Raw genomic sequence first — 20,723 nt, forward strand, 5'->3', positions numbered from 1 at the left:
GATGCTGTTTTGGGACTGGTTCTATTGCATTCTTTTGCAGTAGAGATTCCGCCTCTTGTCTTAATAGTATGAGGTGTTCCCGTGACATGGGACACAGTCTGGGTGGTATTGTTAGAGGAGTGGAAGTGAACTCCAGGCAATAACCTGACTGAATTATTTGCCTCACCCGCCTGTCTGTGGTGATGGAGTTCCAGACAGGTAGGAACTGTTGTAATCTCCCCCCGACAGGAGTGGAATGGTCTAGGGGGTTGGAAGGGAAGTTACTTATTGGGGGCAGAGGTGTTGCAATTGTTGTTGCCTCTACCGCTACCCTTATTGTTGTTTCCCCTATACCCTCCTCTATAATATCCCTTACTGGGCGAAGTTTGGTTGGTATCTTTGTAAGAAGAGGAGGTGTTATCAGTTTAGAAACTTTTAGAGGCGCCCCTATATGAGGAGCGACGAAAGGAAGGTCTAAGGGCTTGCGTCTGTAAAGCTCCCATTGATTTTGCCTTGTCCGTATCCTTCTTCATCTGTTCTAGTGCACTGTCCACTGCTGGACCGAAAAGATGTTGTTGGTAGAATGGTTGGTTTAGGATACTAGCATGTAGAGTCGCGCGAGCACGTCGACCAAGATGGCCGCCGCCACCGGAGCTCCGTAAGTGTACCAGCCCAATTAGCCGATAAACGACGATATTCCTGTCAGGAATCACCAATTTGTGGCGGCGCTTGCATTTTATACATATTTCCCACCTTGTGCTTGAATTTTGAACGATTTCTCTGTGGGGAAGTGCCTCTGCTGGCTCTTTGGTTCCTCTCCCCTGCCTCTGCTTCAGCTTCTGCCGGCTTGCTCTGCATAGGGGGCGGAGTGCTCACGAAGAGAGGGCCTGGCTTGGGCCTGGCCACACCCACGACCCAGTTTAGCTGCTGCACCAGTCCTTTTGAAGACTTTTTGGGGAATTTTACGTCCTTTTTCACTCATATTTATTAAATTTTGAGGTGTTTTTTCATATCCTACATTTCACTGACGCAAAAGGGTATTTTTTCACCTCAAGATGGAAAATAAAAATTTGGCTGCTAATAAAAGGAAAAAGCAGATATCGCCTACTCCATCTAAGTCTAACGTTGTTGAATCTTCTGAGCCGTCACTTGCTCTAATTTTGGAGGAAATTCAAGAGCTGCGCATGAATACTGATACTATTGCGACTGAAGTGAAAAATGTTCGCAAAGATATGGCTTCTATATCCATGAAAGTGTCTGATAATACTATGAAAATGCAGAACAATAAAAATAAGTTGGACTCTTTTACACCTTTGGTGAATCAAATAGTACGAATGCATACTCAATTTCTGGAGTTGGAAAACCGTAGTAGACAATACAATCTCCGTATTTTCAATCTGCCTGAAGAGTTTGAGGGATCTGATTGTCGCTTATATCTAGAGTCATTGCTACCTGGCCTCCTAAATATCAAATTCCCCGAACAATTTGAAGTGGATAAGGCTCACAGAATTCCCTCACATAGGAATCTTCGCCACACTAAACCCAGGCAAATGATTTTTAAGGTTTTGCGACACCATCATTTGGTCCTTATCAGGAAAGCAGCAAGAGACATTCCCTCACTCTTAGTGAATGGTTGTAAAATCTTTATCCATCAAGACTTTGCTAAGGAAACGGTTGCTTTTCGCAAGGAATTTTCCTCTTATCGCCAACAACTGAGAAGCCTTGGTTTTAAGTATGGTCTATTTGATCCTTCTACGATGAGAGTCTGGAAAGACACCTTCTCTAAATCTTTTCATCGTCCTGAAGATCTAAGACTTTTTCTGGAACAACAAGCTTCACCGTCAATGGACACTCATGATCCTGTTACTTGAACGCTTATAGTCTGATTTATCCTGGCATTTAAATATTTCTCTCTTCACGGGCTCCAACGGTTTTATGGCCATGCTTGAGGAACGGGTGTGCGTCTCTATATTCTTCTTTAATGGTTATGTTTCTTGTTTGTCCTTTTTCCTTCCCTTTGTGTTTCTCCCTATTGTGTCTTTCCTTTTCTTGCTCTCTACATAGAGTTGCTCTTTCTCCATGGCTGTTTTTCATTTCCTCTTCCTCTGATTCTTTTTTCTATCCTCTTCTTTCTAATTCCTAATGGCTAATACTCATAATGTTAAAATTGTTTCACTTAATGTCAAGGTTCTACGGCATCCAGTAAAACACACTAAAATCTTGGACTACCTGGGTGCGTGCAACGCTGACATTTGTTTTCTTCAAGAAACGCATGTTGATGACAAAATTTTACAATATATGAGGAAAAAGTGGGTAGATAATATTGTTTCCTCTCCTGCGCTGGGGAAGAAAAATGGTGTTGCAATTTTCTTTGCAAAAAGGTTGCACTGTCAGATTCTTAGTAAGTTCACTGACACAGAAGGTAGATATATTGTGGTTAAGGTTAAAATTCATGACTCAACCTTCTTTTTGCTTAATATCTATGGTCCTACGGCTGATGACCCTTCGTTCTGGTCTACTATAACTACCGAAGTTCTAAAGTTGGGGCAAGTTCCTTTGATTGTTGGGGGGGATTTTAATGTTATTATTGATCCGTTGCTAGATAGGCTTTCCACTACAAAATTCCGACCTCCTACAGTTTTTCATGCCTTTAAATCTTTCCTTCGCACAACCAAGTTGGCTGATATTTGGAGGCTACACTTTCCTACTGATAAATGGTTTTCCTTTTTCTCTAATCCCCATAATTCTCATGCCTTAATTTCCTTTGTTTTAAACATTTCCTCTACTTTTACCAAACAAAGTAGGTGGCGTATGAACATGAACATTGTACTTAATGATACGCATAAATCTAAACTATTACAAGCTATTCAAGACTATTTTTTGTTCAACCCTGAAGGTTCAACTTCGATTGCCAATAGATGGGATGCCTTTAAGGCCTACATTAGAGGTACCACAATTTCTATTATGGCCCATGAGAACAAACAATTTAACTCTAATGTTAAACATTTGGAAACACAAATTGCTAAATATGAACGTTTATTTATTTCTTCTATTGACCCTCAACACAAATTTAAACTACAAAAGCTTCATTATGAATTTAATGCTTTACTTAGTACTAGAGCAGGAATCCAACTCGCAAAATGTTAATGCTAAATTTCGCTTTAATACCAATAGATCTGGGAAACTCCTTGCAAACTATTTACGGATCAAGAGGGATAAAACTCAAATAACATCAATACGCGGTTCCCGTGGCCAAGTTGCTATTTCCCATAATGACATTGTCCAAGAATTTTTACATTTTTATTCTACCCTATATAGTAAACCAGTCCCCTGTGATGATTCTTTAATTGATTGCTTTTTAAACAAGTGTAATTTACCTCACGTTTCTCCCTCAGATAGAATAGGTTTAGATTCTCCAATTACTTGTGATGAGATTTTAATTGCTATTAAATCACTTCCTAAGAATAAATCCCCAGGCCGGATGGTATCCCAGCTGAATTTTATAAAGAGTTTCAGTCTCACCTTTTACCTTATCTAAGTGCACTTTTTTCCCATTTTGGTTCCTCTGGTACTATTTCGGGGTCCTTTACGGATGCTCTAATCATTGTTTTGCCCAAGCCTGATAAAGACCCTACCCTGGTTTCTAATTATCGTCCCATCCCCCTAATAAACCAGGACTGTAAGCTTTATGCTAAAATCCTTGCCACTAGATTAGCTCCTGTCCTTCACTCCATCATTCATCCAAATCAATCTGGTTTTATGAAAAATAGGTACTCTGCTAATAGTACCAGAACACTTTTACACGTTATTGAACAGAGCCCTTACCTTACTTCCCCTGCGGGAGTGATGGCTTTTAATGCAGAAAAAGCATTTGGCAAAATTCATTGGCAATTTATATTTAAAACTTTATTATCTTTTAATTTTGGTGCCCATTTTATTCGTATGATTTCTGCTTTATATTTTGCCCCTACTGCTCGTTTGTTTATTAATGGTCACATTTCTACTCAATTTCCTCTCTTTAGAGGTACTAGGCAGGGTTGTCCCCTTTCCCCACTGTTATTTTTATTAGGAATTGAGCGTTTTCTTAATTATATCCGCTGCTGTGACAATATTCAGGGTATTGCGATAAATGATGTCACTGTTAAAATTTTAGCTTATGCAGATGATGTTTTATTGTTTATTAGTAATCCTCTTTCCTCTGTTCCCTCCCTATTAGACATCATTGCAAATTATTCTGTGGTTTCAGGTTATTAATTAAATGTAAGTAAGACTGAATTTCTTCCTTTGAATGCTTTTTGTACCTCGGATATGTTACCAAACACAGATATTCTTTGGCAAAACATTAAGCTTAAGTACTTAGGTATCCTATTTGCCTCCTCGTTGCCTGCTACATTAAAACGAAATAGCAATTTTATACTTGATTATATCAAAAACAAAACGTCCAAGTGGTCTTCCCTTCATCTCACCTGGTGGGGGAGAATGGAGGCTGTAAAAATGAATATTGCACCAAAAACCTTTTACTCCTTGGCTATGATTCCCCCTCAATTTCCTCTAAAATTCTATAAAGATGTTGATAAACTGTTATCTAAATTCCTTTGTTCTAACAAAGTTCCTCGTATTGCTTACAGGAAATTAAAACATCCCAGGCGGGATTTGCCCTTCCAGACTTTTACCTCTACCATAAAGCTTTTATCTTAAAACAAAGCTCCTTATGGTTTACAAATTCACATGTGGTCAAACATCCAATTTGGTTTGATATAGAGTCCTAAAATCATTTTGGACTCTTTTCCCAATGGTATTCCCTCTTCCACCACTAATGACCTATTAATTTACCTTACGGCTGTTACGTCTTCCCCAAAAGCTGTCTCTGTTTTTTATAAAAAATGTACCACCTCCCAGGGCTCCAATGTTGGTGCAATCTCATCTTTTTGGAATAATGAACTTTCCATTTCCCTATCAGATGACTCATGGTCCTCAATATGGCTCAACAGTATCTCTGGTTGGCTCCCGGTGTCTTTTTATCAGACTAATGCTTATATTTTATTTAACGCTCTATGGACCCCATCTCGATTAAGACGTGCAAAATTGTTACCATCTGATGTTTGTTGGCACTGCAATTCAAGTTCTGGGTCACTTCGTCATATGTTATTTGAATGCCCAGTTATTATGAAATTTTGGTCGGATGTTTGGAATGTCATTTTGAAAATTTTTGCCTTTACATGATGATATTTCTTATGCTATGTTAATATGTAAATCGGTTGCCCTTTCCCATCCTCTTAGTAAGTCAGAGGCAAAATTATTAAATGTTTTAATTACAGCTGCTTTAAAGTCCATTACTTTTTTTTGGAAAGATGCCTCTTCTCTTTCAGTTCATGCTTGGTGGTCGTGGATTACCTTTACAAGAAGAGGTGCTCAGCTGTCTCTTAAAGGCGGTATTCACAATTCACAGTCATTTCAATCTTTTTGGTCTCCTATTGATTCATATGTTATGCAATGATATGATTAAGTATTCTCTTATGAATTTTGGTGCTTAATTTCTCCTTATTTACCATCTTTTTTCTATTCAATTTAATTGTGACTCTATATTTTATGATTTTATGATTCTATGATATGTTCACTCCCCCGCCCCTCCCCCCCTTTTTTCTCCCTTTTCCCTTACTCTTCATTTTTGGCTTACTGCATTTCATGCTCATCATTTAATCATTTACGCATGTAAGATTTATTCTTTTTGTATTGTACTTGTCTATTTCTTTTGTCTACAAAATACTTCAATAAAATCCTTTTGAACTTAAGGATACTAGCCTGTACTTCTGGTTTGAACGCAACAGTATCCCTGTATTTGCTGCTCTAGATGATGTGTCTGCAGCATCTAGTGCGCATCTTATAGAGGTATTTGTTATAACCTTGCCTTCTTGTATTAGGTCAGAAGCCCTAGCGTGATATTGTTCTGGCAAGTGTTGCATGAGTGACTCTAACTCATCATAATGAGCTCTGTCATATCTTGCTAACAGGGCTTGAGTGTTAGCAATCCTCCATATATTGGCTTCTTGTAAGATGGTGCGTTTTCCTGAGGCATCTAAAAGGTTAGACTCTTTGTCGGGTTGTGGAGCATGCCTTGTTGTCTGTGAGTTAGCTCTCGTTCTCGCATTTGACACTACCATTGAGCCTAGTGGCAACTGTCCTTTAATATATGCTGGAACAGTTGAAGCCGCTTTGTACTTCTTTTCTAGTCTGGGGTTAAATACCCTGGCTCTGACTGGGTCTTTAAATATTTGTGGTGCGTGTCTTACCACTCCATTAAGTATTGTCAGTGTGGTTGTGGTCTTATGTGATGTTAACAGTGTGTCCATTAGAAAGTCTTCTTCTACTGGATCTGTATGTAAGTCTACTCCATGGAAAGTGGCTGCTCTATGAATGAGCTGGGTGAACCCAATGGTATCATCAGGGGGAGATGGCCTAAACGGGTATGCCTCGTCTTGTGGTAGATCTGGTGCATTATAATCTTCCCATGGGTCACCTGATAGCCCAGCCATATCATCTGGGTCATTAATATCATCCATTTAATGTTCTCTCCCTACCTCTTGTGAGTAAGTATCTCCATAATCCTCATCTTGAGGTATAAGACTATGTGTACTAGCTGGTGAATATACAAGAGAGATATCTACTGGCATTTGTACTTTAGGTGAAGGAATTCTTATAGGGGAAGTTTGAACATGCTTTTTTGAAGGAACTGGCGATGGTTTAGGCTGGTCCATTTTCCTCTTTTCAGACACTGTGTATATGTGTCCAGTCTTTGGATGAATTTTAAGAGTCTTTTGCCTTGAATCAGGTTGGAAAAGCTCTTCTATTGTTAAATCCTTTTTCGGCGCCGATTTTTCTTGTTTGGAGCCGACAGGCTTAGACTTTGCAGTGTCTATTGTCTTTAGAACGGTTTTTGGTTTCGGTTCTGAAGACTTTTATTGTCTTTTCTTTGAATCTGTGCTTTTTGGATCCGAAGGTTTTGTTCCCGGGTGTTTAGATTGACCTGCTCTTGGAGCCGAAGTATGTTTCGGTATTGGAACTGTCTTCGGGTCTGCTTTTTTCGGAACCAGGGTTATTTTCGTTTCGGTAACTTTGGGAACATCTTTTGCCGCCGAACTTGGTTTCGGCTCGCCCGTTTTCGGTACCGATGGATGTTTTGGTGCCGGTGTTGACTTTGGCTTAGGCACCTTCTGCTTTTCGGGACCGACAGACTGACTCGAGCCCGAGTTGACTGGAGGTTTTTTAGTACTCTTCGCTGCTGAGCCTGAAGGCGGGGCGCCGGAAGGTTTTGGTCGGTGTGCACCTGGACCCGAAGGTGAAGGTGGAACCGAAGCCTGTCCCGGTATGGTGGGGTAAACAGGGTCGACGCTCTTACTCACGACCTGTTGACCAGCTGGAAGAAGATTGTCATCTTCGGATCGATCCTCGGCTCCGGAAGCTGAATCCTCTGCTTCGGAAGCGACGTCTTCTTGCTATTCTTCGGCGTCTACCTCGATCGGTTTCTCGTCGATGATGAGGTCTGGTGTCGACGACGATGACTTTTCCATGGATCTACGAGCTCAACGGTTCCGGATTGTTTTCTTGGACCGGAACGAAGCGCAGGCCTCACAGTCTCGACTCTCGTGCTCTGGAGACAAGCACAGGTTGCAAACCTCATGCAGGTCAGTGTGGGGAAATTTGTGTCTACACTGAGGGCACTTCTTGAAGGGTGTTCTTTCCATGTGCCAAAGGCCCAATGGCGCAGTTGGACCCGACGGCCCCGATGAATGCTGGAATCGAGAAGTGGAACCTTTCTTCAACGCGGGTAACCGGAATCAGTGTCGAAGACGATGTCGATGTTTGTAGATTGATTTATGGATTCGAAAAGAGATCGGTAACGGGAACGAACGATGAACACATCCGAGCCCGATGGCGGAAAAAAACAATCTGAAGATGGGGTCGATGCCCATGCGCACTACGATCGATCTAAGGGAGGAGTCATCCAGCAGACAAATACTCTTCCAAGACAACAACAAAGTGTAATCATGGTCTGCAGCCCATATGCCTCAACAAGTCATTTTCAAATGAAAACAGAATGATCACTTCACATAAAGACGACATGTCCAAATGAATACACACACTTAACTTGAATGTACAAACCATTAAACAGACATACAGAGAACAGTAATATTTAGTCAATATAGGAATGACTTTTGATAGTCCTTTGGCAATGTCTCCTTAGTCAATCAATCTATTTGGGCCCACATTGGAGTGTGTTATTGTTTCATAGAACATTTCATAGATAGTTTCATGTATAGTTTTCATAATAAACTACAGCAGTAGATTAAATCATTGGGATTGATGAAATTGCAGCATCAAGGCCCTCCATGGAAACTGGCACTTGGAGTAAAGCTGGAGACATAGAAGGATTTGGAGTCCCCGGAATGAGACTCAGAATTTCGACAGGGCTGTGCTTCTTTTCTAGGCGGGAGGGAGACGTTGTGAGATTCTACTCTGAAGACATTTTGGTGTCAAGAGGGGTCTGCTGAATAGAATCGACCACTTAATGCTTTTTGAGGTGGTAGATGGAACCTTCCTGTTTTTCTTTGAACCAAGCAGTCGAAGCAGGTTTACTATTTGTGTCTTTACCTCAAGAACTAGAAAGGGTGGTCTGTAAGATGGTATGTAAACTTCTTTTTCAGGGATCTTTTCTTGAGCTAGCACTTCCACTTTGGGGAGTGACCCTCCAGCCGCTTTAGAAACCTTATCTTCACCAGTGGTGGATTTGGAACGCTTCACAATAGATAGGTTGGTTCTGACTTCTTGGATATTTTGCAATAAAAGTGAGTGTACAGGTCAAACATGTTCTCTCTGCCGGCTCAGATCTATTGAGATCAAGTACAATCTTACTCCATAAGTGTAAGTTTAGCTTTGTGAATTAGGCCCATGGAATCCCTGAATGCCTTTGCTGCAAACACAGGACATTTGTCTGAATGAAGTGCGCCAATTGCGACTAGTCATAGTAAGTCTTTTATGACTGCTCAGGCATCAGCAGTTCTTTGTGGTCAAACACATGAATCTGGAGCATGAATCAGCAGCAACTAGCATATTGGTTTACTGCTGTGATTGATATGATATGATCAAGGCAAGTTATTCCAAACTTCTATTCAGAGCCAGCAAGAAGATTCTATGCAGGTCTATTTGTTGGCAACATTTGTTTGTTTGCAATATCGTGTTGCTGCATATCATTTTAGATTCTTTAGGTAGCTATTTCCATCAGTATTTTTGATATAGTATTGCAAATGTGAACTGTGAACTGCCCACTGCTGGTAAAAAGTGTAAAGATTAGGTATACTTGCTTTTGTCATCGCTTTCAGTGTAGGAACAGGAGACATATGATAATTAGTTTCCGCTGTACCAAAGGCACTCCTTCAATTTGGCCATGTGCACTACATAATAATTTTCTTTATGAGAATGAAGTGGGCTTCGACTGCGGAATACAAATGTAAATTTTAAGCTATAGGAGTTGTCTGTCCCACATTGAAAACTACGTATGTGTAGCCTGAGGGACTAGTAACAATTATATCCCTAGCCTGTATAATTATAATACCTAGGTCTCTTTTTACATCCGTAGCCTCTAGGATTAAAATACCTAGGTTTCTTTTTACGTCCCTAGCCTGTATGATTATAATAACTGGGCTTTGTTTAATATCCCTAGCATGTATGATTATAATACCTAGGTTTCTTTTTATATCCCTAACCTGTATGATTATAATACCTAGGTTTCTTTTTATATACCTAGCCTGTATGTATTTATGTATTTAGTGCCAGATTTGCTAACAAGTCACACAGCGCAACACAGCGCAACACCTTACTGCACAGTGTTGTGTGACAGGGAGAGGACAGGAATGCAATGTATCTACTAAGATAAGACGCATCCCTGCTATCTTACTGCGCCAACGCAGGCACCCACACTCCAACCATGGAACGCCTTCCTGTGGCAAGTGCAGACCTCGCTATTCTGATTGGACTGTTCTGATTGGAGCAGGGTCAAAACTAATTTGAAAATGGCTGGGTCTAAACTGAGGTGGCATGGTAAGTGATCAACAATGGATTGGGATGCAGTCCAGAGCGATCACCAGTCGCTAAGATTGATTCAGGCATTCCATCCATCACTTTGTTTTTCGAGACCCTAAGTGTGACCGGGGTGCCTAAACTTGGATCCCAGTACTCACTGTGCCACCAGAATCAAGGTATACCTGGCTGACAAGCCTATAATAAAGGCAGAACCAGTCCTCGGTTGCTTTTTTCCCAGTTAAGGGAGGTCCTGCCTAGGTACTTGGAACTGGACTGTTCTGATTGGAGCAGGGTCAAGACTGATTTGCATGTTTGGGTCTTGCCTCAGGTGGCACGGTGGGTAAAAAATTATGGATTTGGACATGGCTTTCCATACGTCACTTTGTTATGTGATGACCTAAGTGTGACAGGTATGCCCAGACGAGGTTCCGTGCTCACTGTGTCACCGAAATGAAGGTGTTCATGGTTGATGAGCCCATAATAAAGGTGAAACCGGTCCTGGGTTGCCTGAGTTCCACTGCAGGGAGGAACTGGCCTGGCAGTTTGGTCTGGACTGTTTGAAGCAGAGTCAAGACTGGTATACAAATGGCTGGGTGCAAAATGAGAGTGACATGGCGGGCATGAAATGAAAGATTGAGATGCGGCCCAGAGAGATCGCCAGTGGTTTAAATTAATTCAAGCTTTTCATCCAAAGCTTTGCTTTTGATGCCCTAAGTGTGACTGGTATGCCCAGACATGGGTCCAGGGCTCTCCGTGCTACTGGAATCAAGCTATACCTGGCGGTCGAACCCATAATAATGGCAAAACCGGTCCTGGGCCGCTTGTTTTCCAGTTGAGGGAGGTCCTAGCCTCACAGTCCAGCTGGACTGTTCTGATTGGATGAGGGTAAAAGATTATCTACATATGAGTGGGTCCAAACTGAGGTGGAATGGTGGGGGAAAATGGTGGATTGGGATGTGGCCCAGAGTGATCGACAGTGCCTGAGAGTAATTAATACACTAGAAACAGGACAACCCAATAGTCCCCAAGGAACTGGGTAACATAAGTTAAATAGAAGAAGGCTCCTTGAGGAATTATTTCCAATATCTCAACAATTTATATTAAGTCTTATATAAGTACTTCACTTCAAAAGAAAACATAAGAAACATGGTATCTCCAAAATTTTTATATTGTTTAGAAAATGATCCTTTTCGTTTTTCACAAGATTCTAGAAGTCCAAATGATAGGCAACACAAACAACACTACAATTTCCTGTACATTTCCTGTAGTGTGATACACCGTTGGTACAATATGTAATATACAGATTTATACATAGGGTGCTCCTGTACATGCAGTCAGCTAATCCATCAATCCAATATATACAAATCCTTGCTTGGATGATTATGAACCAAACGGTGTATGTGCGTCGACGTTTCGGTCTCTATTGTATGCTTTTCACCGAGACCATCCTCAGAACTAAGCGTTGCACATGGTATCTACAAAAACGTATACAATATATACACATTCAGTATAAGGGATCCATCTACTTATGTCCAATATATGATCGTCTGCTTACATTAAAATACCACCACCACACCCAGTGTGACCAAAAGCCTTACTAGATATATACATATATACAACCCTTAACTCCTTAACACCTCGTATAAGGTTTCATGTGTCTCTCTATACTCACTAGACAAGATGTCTTCCAAAGTCTCAATCCACCACTACTTCTCAGGGTTATCGACACCACTCCTAGGTAAACATTGCACGGATTAAGTTTGGAGTCCTACCCTACAGACAATAGTATTAAGCAAAATTAGGTGTGGAGCTTACCTCCACCGTAATTTCACTTTGACTCTCTTTTATAGCCCTTGAATCACATGTACACGGGCAAACATCGGCTCTTGAATAGCCTGCAAACCATCTTAACTGCGGGGGGAACAAACGTAAAATATCCTGTCTGTTTATCCAACCATCTAGTGGAAAGCCCACGATAATATCCGAGACTGACCATGAGCAGGGAACTTACTTGGAAAGTTCTCTCTACAGACGTGACCGTATCACTCAAGTCTCCGTCGGCGTTCGTATGCCTCGCTCGTGAGCGTCGGTAAACACTCTCGGGTCTATGCGCATGCGCACATGGTAGCACTCGATAACCCACGTATGGCGGCCATCTTAGAAAGGAGTGTAATATAATCAAATAACCATATAAAACGGGATTCAATCCCCCTATACAATGCGATTACCACTACATTAAACAATAATACAGGGCTTCAGGTCCTTTGATGGAGTAACAAAATATGTGAACATCAAAACCAGAACCAGTCAAAGAATACCTACAGCTCGCTAAAATGTCATTGTTGCTTTATATATCATAGATTAAGGTCAAAATTCAGATTATCAAGCACACTATTCCCGTATGACATCATTACAGGGTAGCTAAATTATGCCACTGCACACATTGGTTTAAACCATACTCCACTGTCTTTCCTGTCCAAATCCATCTGTTCTCTTTTAATGTAAGTAGACGATCCACATTGGTTCTTCTTTTAGAGCCCTTGACAACCTCCATTACATACCATTTCATATCTCTTGGACCATGAGATTGTTGTATATAATGTTCAACTAATGGGGCTGTTAGTACTTTACACCTGATGCGGGACTGATGTTGGATTATTCTTTTCCTCACTTCTTGAGTGGTTTAGCCTATGTACAACAGTTTGCATGGGCATTCTATGCAATAGATGACATTCTTTGTGAGGCAATTGGAATGATGCTTGAAATCAATTTGTTTCCCATTGAGTACACAGGTTTTAGTTGGTGTAGTAGTGTCACATGCGGCACATTGTCCACACGGGTAATGTCCTACAATAGGTGGAAGCCCCCATTGATTGTGTAGAGTAATGGGTTTGGGTTCCCTATAGGTTTTTACCAAATGGTCCCGAAGGTTTCTTGCTTTCCTGAACGCAAACCTGGGGAGATTTAGTTGGGGCTCAACTTTTTGTATCAGATGCCAATTTTTTGAAATAATTTTCTTGATCTGATTGGATTCTGTGCCAAAAGTAGTTATACAAGCAATGGTGTTGTCTGTTCCTTCCTTCCTCTTATTTTCATCCAGCAATGCCGTACGGTCATAATACCACGCACGTTTGAGTGCTCGTTTAACTAGCCTATATGGATATGGTCTGGCACTCAATTTTTGTTGGAGAATCTTAGCCTCCCTGAAATAATCCTCCCTCTTGGTACAATTACGTTTGATTCGTAAGAATTGTCCAAAAGGGAGGTTATCTCTTAGATTTCTCGGGTGATGACTCGAGTATTTTAGCAAGGTGTTGCGTGCTGTGGGCTTCGTATATAGGTCCACCACCAAAGAACCATTGTCATTTTTGATATTCAGATCCAAGAAATTTATGGACTGATTACTGTACTCAATCGTGAAACGTAAGTTAGGGTTTTGCTCATTGAGATGATCCACCGGGCCTTCCAAAATTAAACAGACATCGTCTATATACTTCAGATATCTTTTGACCTGTGTGCCAAAAGGGTTGTTATTGAAAATAACTTTCTCCTCAAAATCTGCCACGTACAGGTTTGCTATATCAGGGGCGAAAATCGCCCCCATAGCCACCCCTTTACGTTGACCATAGAAATCATCATTAAATATAAAGTAATTACGTTCCAGTGCTATCTTAGCACACTTGATCACAAATTCCACCGGAACTTGCATAGGGAGAATTTGGTTCTGCAATACTTTATTGATGATATGTAGGGCTTCATTTTGTGGGATATTAGAGTATAAACTCTCAATATCCATTGTCACTAGGATGTTATTATTAGAGTCAAAAGCTTCCCCTTCCAACGCATTGATCACACTAATGCTGTCCTTAGTATAAGATTTAGTCAGCGCTACAAAGGGTTTTATGAAATAATCCACATACTCCGCCAGGGGTTGCAATATAGATCCACACCCCGCCACAATAGGTCTCCCAGGGGGGTGTTCTGCACTCTTATGGATCTTTGGGAGTGTATAGAATGCAGGAATCGTGAAGTCTTTTTTATTCAGATAGTCAAACTCTTTCTGGCTTAACCACATTCCATCCAGACCCTCTTTACTGATAGTCATTATTTCTGTTCTTATTCTTTCAGTGGGGTCACCCCTAAGTTTGGTATAGTATAGGGTTTTGTTCAATTGTGACAAGGCCTCCGTGTCATAATCAAGTTTATCCTGCACTATTATACTACCTCCCTTATCAGCAGGTTTTATGTAAATATCTTCACGTTTAGCTAGAGCGTCAAGTATTAGGTGTTGCTCTTTAGTGAAGTTATATTTTACGTATTTTCTTTTCCCTTTGAATAACTGATCCAGTTCAATTAGAACTACATTTTCAAAGGTCATACATCTTTTGGCATAAGATTGTTACTTGGATAGAATGTAGAAGGACATCGAAGGCCTGTGACATTGTACGACAGATTTTGTGTGGGGGTTTTATTGAAATAGTGTCTAAGCTGAAGAGTCCTGAAGAATCTATGGATTTCCATTTGGGTGGTGAAATGATCATTTCTACTCGTAGGAACAAAGGATAATCCATAGCTTTGGAGTTCTAGTTCCTGCCTATTCAACTCGTGTTTAGAGAGATTAAAAATAGGAACTACTTCCAACGAGGGATTGTCTGCCATGATATCTGGTAGTGTGTCTATTTCGTCTACCATTCGTAGTAATTGTTCCTCGTTAGCCGAAATCCTGGGGTATATTGGTTTCTGTACCAACCCCTTCTGGCTGTGTGTGCTCGTCCCCGTGGTGGTGTCTGGCCTCTCGCTAAAAAAATTACCCTGTCCTTGACCCCTTCCGAACCCTTGGTTGGGATTATTTCCTCTACTACCACCCTCGTCAGAACTGGACGATGCTGTATCAGAAAAGGTAATATGTTTTGGTGCCCAGTGTGATTGTCCTTGACCCTGTTGGAAAAAATCTTTTTTCAGATACGAATAGGTTCGTTCTTTCGAATAATACTTCAAATCTTTCTGTAGTTTGTCAGTTTTCTTAAATATATTGGTTCTGAGAAAATCAGCTATTTGTGTGAGAGTAATTCAAGCATTCCATCCATCACTTTTTTTTATGCCATTCCAGGTTCAAATATACAATGAAAACACAGGAACAACAGAACACAATGGGTGTTGTTCATGGTGCTTTTTTTGGCACTTTTTTTTGGCACAAAAGATTCCTTCACATAAAAAATTTACGCTATTAATAATTTTGTGCTAACATTTAGTGCAAATTTGTACATCATTTAATTATGCATAATCTTGCATGATTCCTATGAAATGTCACTTATTCACACAAAAGCAAACTAAATGAGTTTCTAACACCTCTAAAATGTACTCCTTCCTTCAGTGTGGAAGCATATCAAAACATATGTGCTTACACTTGACCCCATCTCCACAGATTTCATATTTAGCTAATAAATATTCAAATTCACTAATATGTCATTTACCTTTTTCCTTCTTCAGGTCACAGGCTGAGGCTCCTGAGGGGAGAAGAGAAATATCAGACACAATCTACTTTGGAATGTTTCTATCTCATGATGAAGACGTGAGCACACACTGGTACATTTCAAACACAACATTCACATTAGATGCATGGCCACTTTCCCCATTTGGGGGTGAACGCTAAGAGCATCCACTGAATTCACACATATACGAGTCATCATCACCCTTCTTCTTCCCCACAGTTAAAAGAGAACCATGGACAACAGACACCAGACACTGAAATGTAATTCACAAGAGTAAAGCTCACAGCTCCCCAATAGCAAACCAGAAGAAAGGACTATTGGAAGTATCACTGCAGCATATTCCCAAGCGGTCCTGGTGTGACCGATACTGGCCATGCAGCTGTGCCCCAGAATCATGCTGCACCTCAACAGATAGACCCATCAAAGTCAAAGTGTGTCTGGGGGAGTTTAGGGGTGCTGTTTAAGCATTAGGAAGGATTTGCCTATGTTTGGTTGTTATCTCTAATGATATAATGAGCACCACGTCATGAACTAGAAGACTGCAAAGAGTCATTTTCAGTAGTAATTTCCATTCAACAGATTGTTTTGTTTCCATTGGCATCTGCCTGTGTTCCAATCCTTTTAGAGTAGTTATGAGTACCATGGGCTTTGCCTGCCTACACAGACCTTACAGCACTCTGGGAAATGATTTTACTTATAGTGATATGTTGTTCATATGTGCACAATTTTATCTCCCCCCTCCTCCCCCCCAAGCCAATAAATGAGAACCAGAGATGATATAAAGTATATGCTGAAATTCAGTTTACAGGAACATAATGTTGAATCATGCGCTGAAGCCACCCTAGGACCACTAAAATGGAGAGTGTACGTCTGAGTGATATTTGTTAGTGTATATCCAGGGCCACTAGAATTATGTGGCGGGGACGACTGATTTACATGACAGTGGCAATGTTCCTGTATTTTTTGTCTTTTATTTTGCCATCTTAACAGGTATTTTTAACATCTGGGCAACGTGGCACCTTATTAATGCCAGGTTCATACCTGAGCGGATGCTGGTACTGGGAAGCAGAGCCGGCGGTGCGGCGTGGAGTGGCTACAGAAATCATATCTACTCAATGAGCTATCCGATGGCGAGGGTGCGTGCATGAACTCTAAGAGCCTTGAGATCATGGAACAAGCACCTCCCATAGGAGACTTTACTCTCCTTGACCTAGTTATTGACCTTAACCAGCATCATCGCATATCAATCAGTGGCGGTTCCTCTGCCAGGGAGGTGAAGCGTTGCCCCACTGCTTTTGGCAGTGAAAAAAAAGTAAAAAGAAACTAATAAGAACTCTAAGTAAGGGGTGGGGTGAATTTGCTCTCAGAGCAATGGGAAGAGTGGGGTGCACTATATAAGTGCACATGAATGTTTTACTGGCCTTTTATGCGCTCTTTGCATGTTCTCTATGCAGGCTGGATTACACCCTGCATGGAGCACATGCTCAGGCCCTCATTCCCTATCTGAGCACCGAAGCACAGCGTTCAGACCAATCACAACGCTGCATTGCAGAGTTGTGATTGGCTATGGGGATCCTGGGAGCTCGGGTGCTTCCTGTTTCCACAGAAGAAGCCAGGAAGTGGACGGAGCGGACGGTGGAGAGTTGGCGGCCGGATGGACGGCTGGCAGGTAAGTCATTTGTTTTTTACCCGCCTTCCCCTTTTCCCCGATCCACGCCCCACTGCGGCTTCTCGTGAGCAGACGCCACTGCATATCAACTGCATCACCTGTGAGGTAAGCACTTCTGTGGGCCACATCCTGCAGCCTAGGATGCAGCTCTTTAATAGTACGGTGAGAATCTCTTTACCACTTGAAAGACGTCTGCTACTATCATTTGAGTTATATCTGCTCTAATCCATAAAGTACTCTGAATCATTACAGGTTTTAGAGAGAATTCTGCCCTCTAATTCGGCTCACTTGAAAAAATCTGTCAGCAATTCAGATCCTATTTTAGATTCTCTCCTGACCATATTAAAGTCCTAGACCCAGGATATAAGGGTTTCTTCGGATAATACTATCTGCCCCCCCCCACCACTTCCAAGTAAAGAAAGCGGGAGGGAATCTTTTGCTGTCCCTCACAACAAGTTGTCCAACATGGTAAATCAAGTAGGGTACCTCTGTCTAGCTCTCGATTCAGGGAGTTTGGAGCACATTTTGAAGGAGAATAGCTGTTCTTCACCCTGAAAAGTCTCTTAGAGCCTTCCTCAATGGAATCAGTAATTGGGCCCTCGTCTCTCCCTATTAAGGGTAAAATCAGCAATCTCTTCCTAATGTCTGTGAATGAAGAAGCGCCTGTGTCTACAAAATGGGCGGTAAGAAAGATCTGAAGAATAGAGGGGGCAAAAAACAAAGAAACAAGAGGATTATAAAACAGCTTAGGACATTGTATCATCTGCAGAAAACATGCTAAACCCTAAAAACTTTGCTTCAACTTAAATGCCAATGCTGGTGTGGAAGTTAAGAAAAAAGACAATGTGCAAATGTTGGAAAGGGTGGTTGTTTCTTCCCCAAAATAGGCTGCCAGCCATTCATCATGGCAACAGACTGAGGATATCCTGGCCTCTCCAAATGGATATCTTCCCCCAGCTGTCTCCTTTATCTCCCTGAATCTACAAGTTAAGATATTTTCCTACAATTTGGTGCACAATATATTTTATAGTTGAGCAAAAGTGGGGGCCAACATCTTTTATAATGTTTTGAATTTGCCTTTTTCATTGAAATGTATTGGCATCTTGACCAAGAAATCTTAAGAGTGCTTTACTAATATTGATGAATTGCAGATGGCTCAAAGAATTATTATTTGCCTCAGGCAAATTAAGAACCCATGTGCATCTAGCAGGGCCAGAGTATTTTTCAATTCAAAAGTGGTATCAAATGTAATTCTATGAAGTTATGACACGCTATGCAGTCGAGTCATCGATGTAATTCCTTTAGGAGGAGGATAGCAGAGTCTCCTTCTCCAGAAAACTCTTGGTGAGACATTTTGGCCTTCAAACCTCACAGTATCACCATCACTGTAATGCATGCTAAATGAGAATCTAACAATTTTGCTGCTGTCTCTGGTAAAGAGGGTAGGAGTGTATGTCTGCCAGGAAAGGAGGGGTGGTGGGAAGCTCTGGCTACAGAAGATGAGACAGGGAGGCGCTATTGTATAGCAGTTATTCTTAATTCTAAGAGTGACATGGGGTTAAACAGCAATAAACACACCTAGTAATGGTCAAAACTAAAGACTGCTTTTGTGAAATACAGCAGAACACCAGAGTGATGGTAATAAAATGGTGTTTCTGAACAGGCTGCTGGCCGATACAACAAGCACCCAGTAAACTTGGTCAACTAGCTGTTTTGTGCTAGAAGGGTACTTTGCTGTAAACTGTGTGTCAATCCCCTCCAAGAGGGGGCATACAAGGGGGTGGTGCTGCATGTCTTTTGAGCAATAATTACAATTGACTTGCAGTCATTTCATCCATGATTGGAATGTAATCCTTGCCATAAAAATATACTTCAAGGACATCAAGACACCAACGAGTATCTTATGGTGGTGAACCCATATATCCCCACTGACTCGGTGCATGTCCAGTAACCACATTTGTCACCTTTATCTATGGCATTAGGGAGTGAAAGGAATGTAAATATGTAATATTGGTAGGTGACTTTATGCCACAGTATCCACCCATGCCCTTAGGTTATTTGCAAATGAGGACAAAGACATAGCATTAAAAATTAGCCCTTCAATCGTCCCTACCAATAGTAAAACTCATAAAAGAGGTGTTCTCCTTTTGAAGTACCATGAAAAAAGTCATGCGTAATACTCAATGGAAGAATTGAGAATGAGATTCCTGCACATTTTACACTTAAATCTACTGTTTGCTGTCCGCTCAATGACTATGTAGCTGTCCCTTTTGCTTCTTTTGGTATTATTTGTGATATGAATGTCAATGATAAATCCCTTGGTGATCTTAAAGCACTCTCCTTTATGATCAATTTAGTTCAAAAGGGAGTAGGGCTCTTCAAAGAAACAACAGTCAAATTTGCTAAATCAAATGGTAGAACTCATTGAAATATGAAGCGAACTGCTAAAGTGAAGGAATCTTTATCGCATTAACTGCAGAGTCCCATTTTCTGCACAGAGAGCCACTATTTGAATTTGAAAGCTATAAAAAGTCCCTGGTGGCTAAACCAAAAAAAAACACGTTGTTTTCCGCCCAAAGAACCCATTATAATCCTTTTGGCCACCTAAATAGGGAGATGCATAGACTAGTGAGAAGTCAATTCATGTCTTAATTAATCTCCTGAAAAGATGAAGGCAGAGACTACAAATTGCTCCTTAGAAGTATGATCATAAATGGTTTGAGCTAAAAGAAGGTGCCTCCCTTAAGAACACAGAAAGATTTTGGGAGATCATTTCTAGCTGCTTTGGTTCTAGAATAAAATCTTTTCCAAATCCAATTAAGGAAGGTGAATGGCACATTACATGTGTGATCTTTATGCATGGAATTATTGCCTATTGCCCTTCTCGTTTCCTCCTATACCCGCAGCAGCATTTGGCCCTGAATCAACAAACAAAGGAGATGCGGCTAATATAGGGAGACTGAGAGTCTCAAGGGAGATGAGAAGATGGTGCCCCATGAGATTACCCTCTCCGTAATTAAAATAGAGAACTCACTTTGGGCTACTTTTCTTACTCCTTTTGTTGTACACTGCTACCACCATAGCATAATTCCCCTTTTCTGGCCTGGAGCATTCTAGTTCATTTACATAAAAAGGGTCCCAAAATCGCCCCTCTAATTGCAGTCAAATTGCCATAGGTGGTGCGGTAGTAAAATATTTGACAGAAGTATACGTGGTCATCTTTTTGCACAAAATTTGTTACGAGGAACTGATGAATTGTGAGACCACGGACCACATTGGGATGGTCTGAGTAATACTGGATCTACGGGAGTGGTACATATCATAGTACTAACCAAAAATATGCCTGAAATGCCGATACGCTTGTTAAACAGTGAAATATTAACGGGAATTTAGAAAGTACCATTGAGGCATAATAAACTGGAAGCATCGGCCCTGTGATCTCACGTTTCATCCTTATCGTTTCTGTTACTAACAGATACGTTTTGAATAGTTACTCAAGTGGAAAC

At 41.0% G+C, this 20,723-nt stretch overlaps 1 protein-coding gene across 5 annotated transcripts in view; it reads right to left on the bottom strand.

The window, feature by feature from the left end:
- Window positions 1–20,723, bottom strand: part of LOC147710105 (butyrophilin subfamily 2 member A1-like) — a 440,009-nt gene that overhangs the window by 324,800 nt on the left and 94,486 nt on the right. For all 5 annotated transcript variants that reach the window (XM_086920804.1, XM_086920805.1, XM_086920803.1 and 2 more), the window contains exon 4: window positions 15,531–15,563. In XM_086920804.1, coding sequence (XP_086776930.1) covers window positions 15,531–15,563 — 33 coding nt within the window. The remainder of the gene's footprint in view (window positions 1–15,530; window positions 15,564–20,723) is intronic.

The sequence above is a fragment of the Lissotriton vulgaris genome, chromosome 5 (assembly GCF_964263255.1).
Source record: "Lissotriton vulgaris chromosome 5, aLisVul1.2, whole genome shotgun sequence".
Classification (NCBI taxonomy): domain Eukaryota; kingdom Metazoa; phylum Chordata; class Amphibia; order Caudata; family Salamandridae; genus Lissotriton; species Lissotriton vulgaris.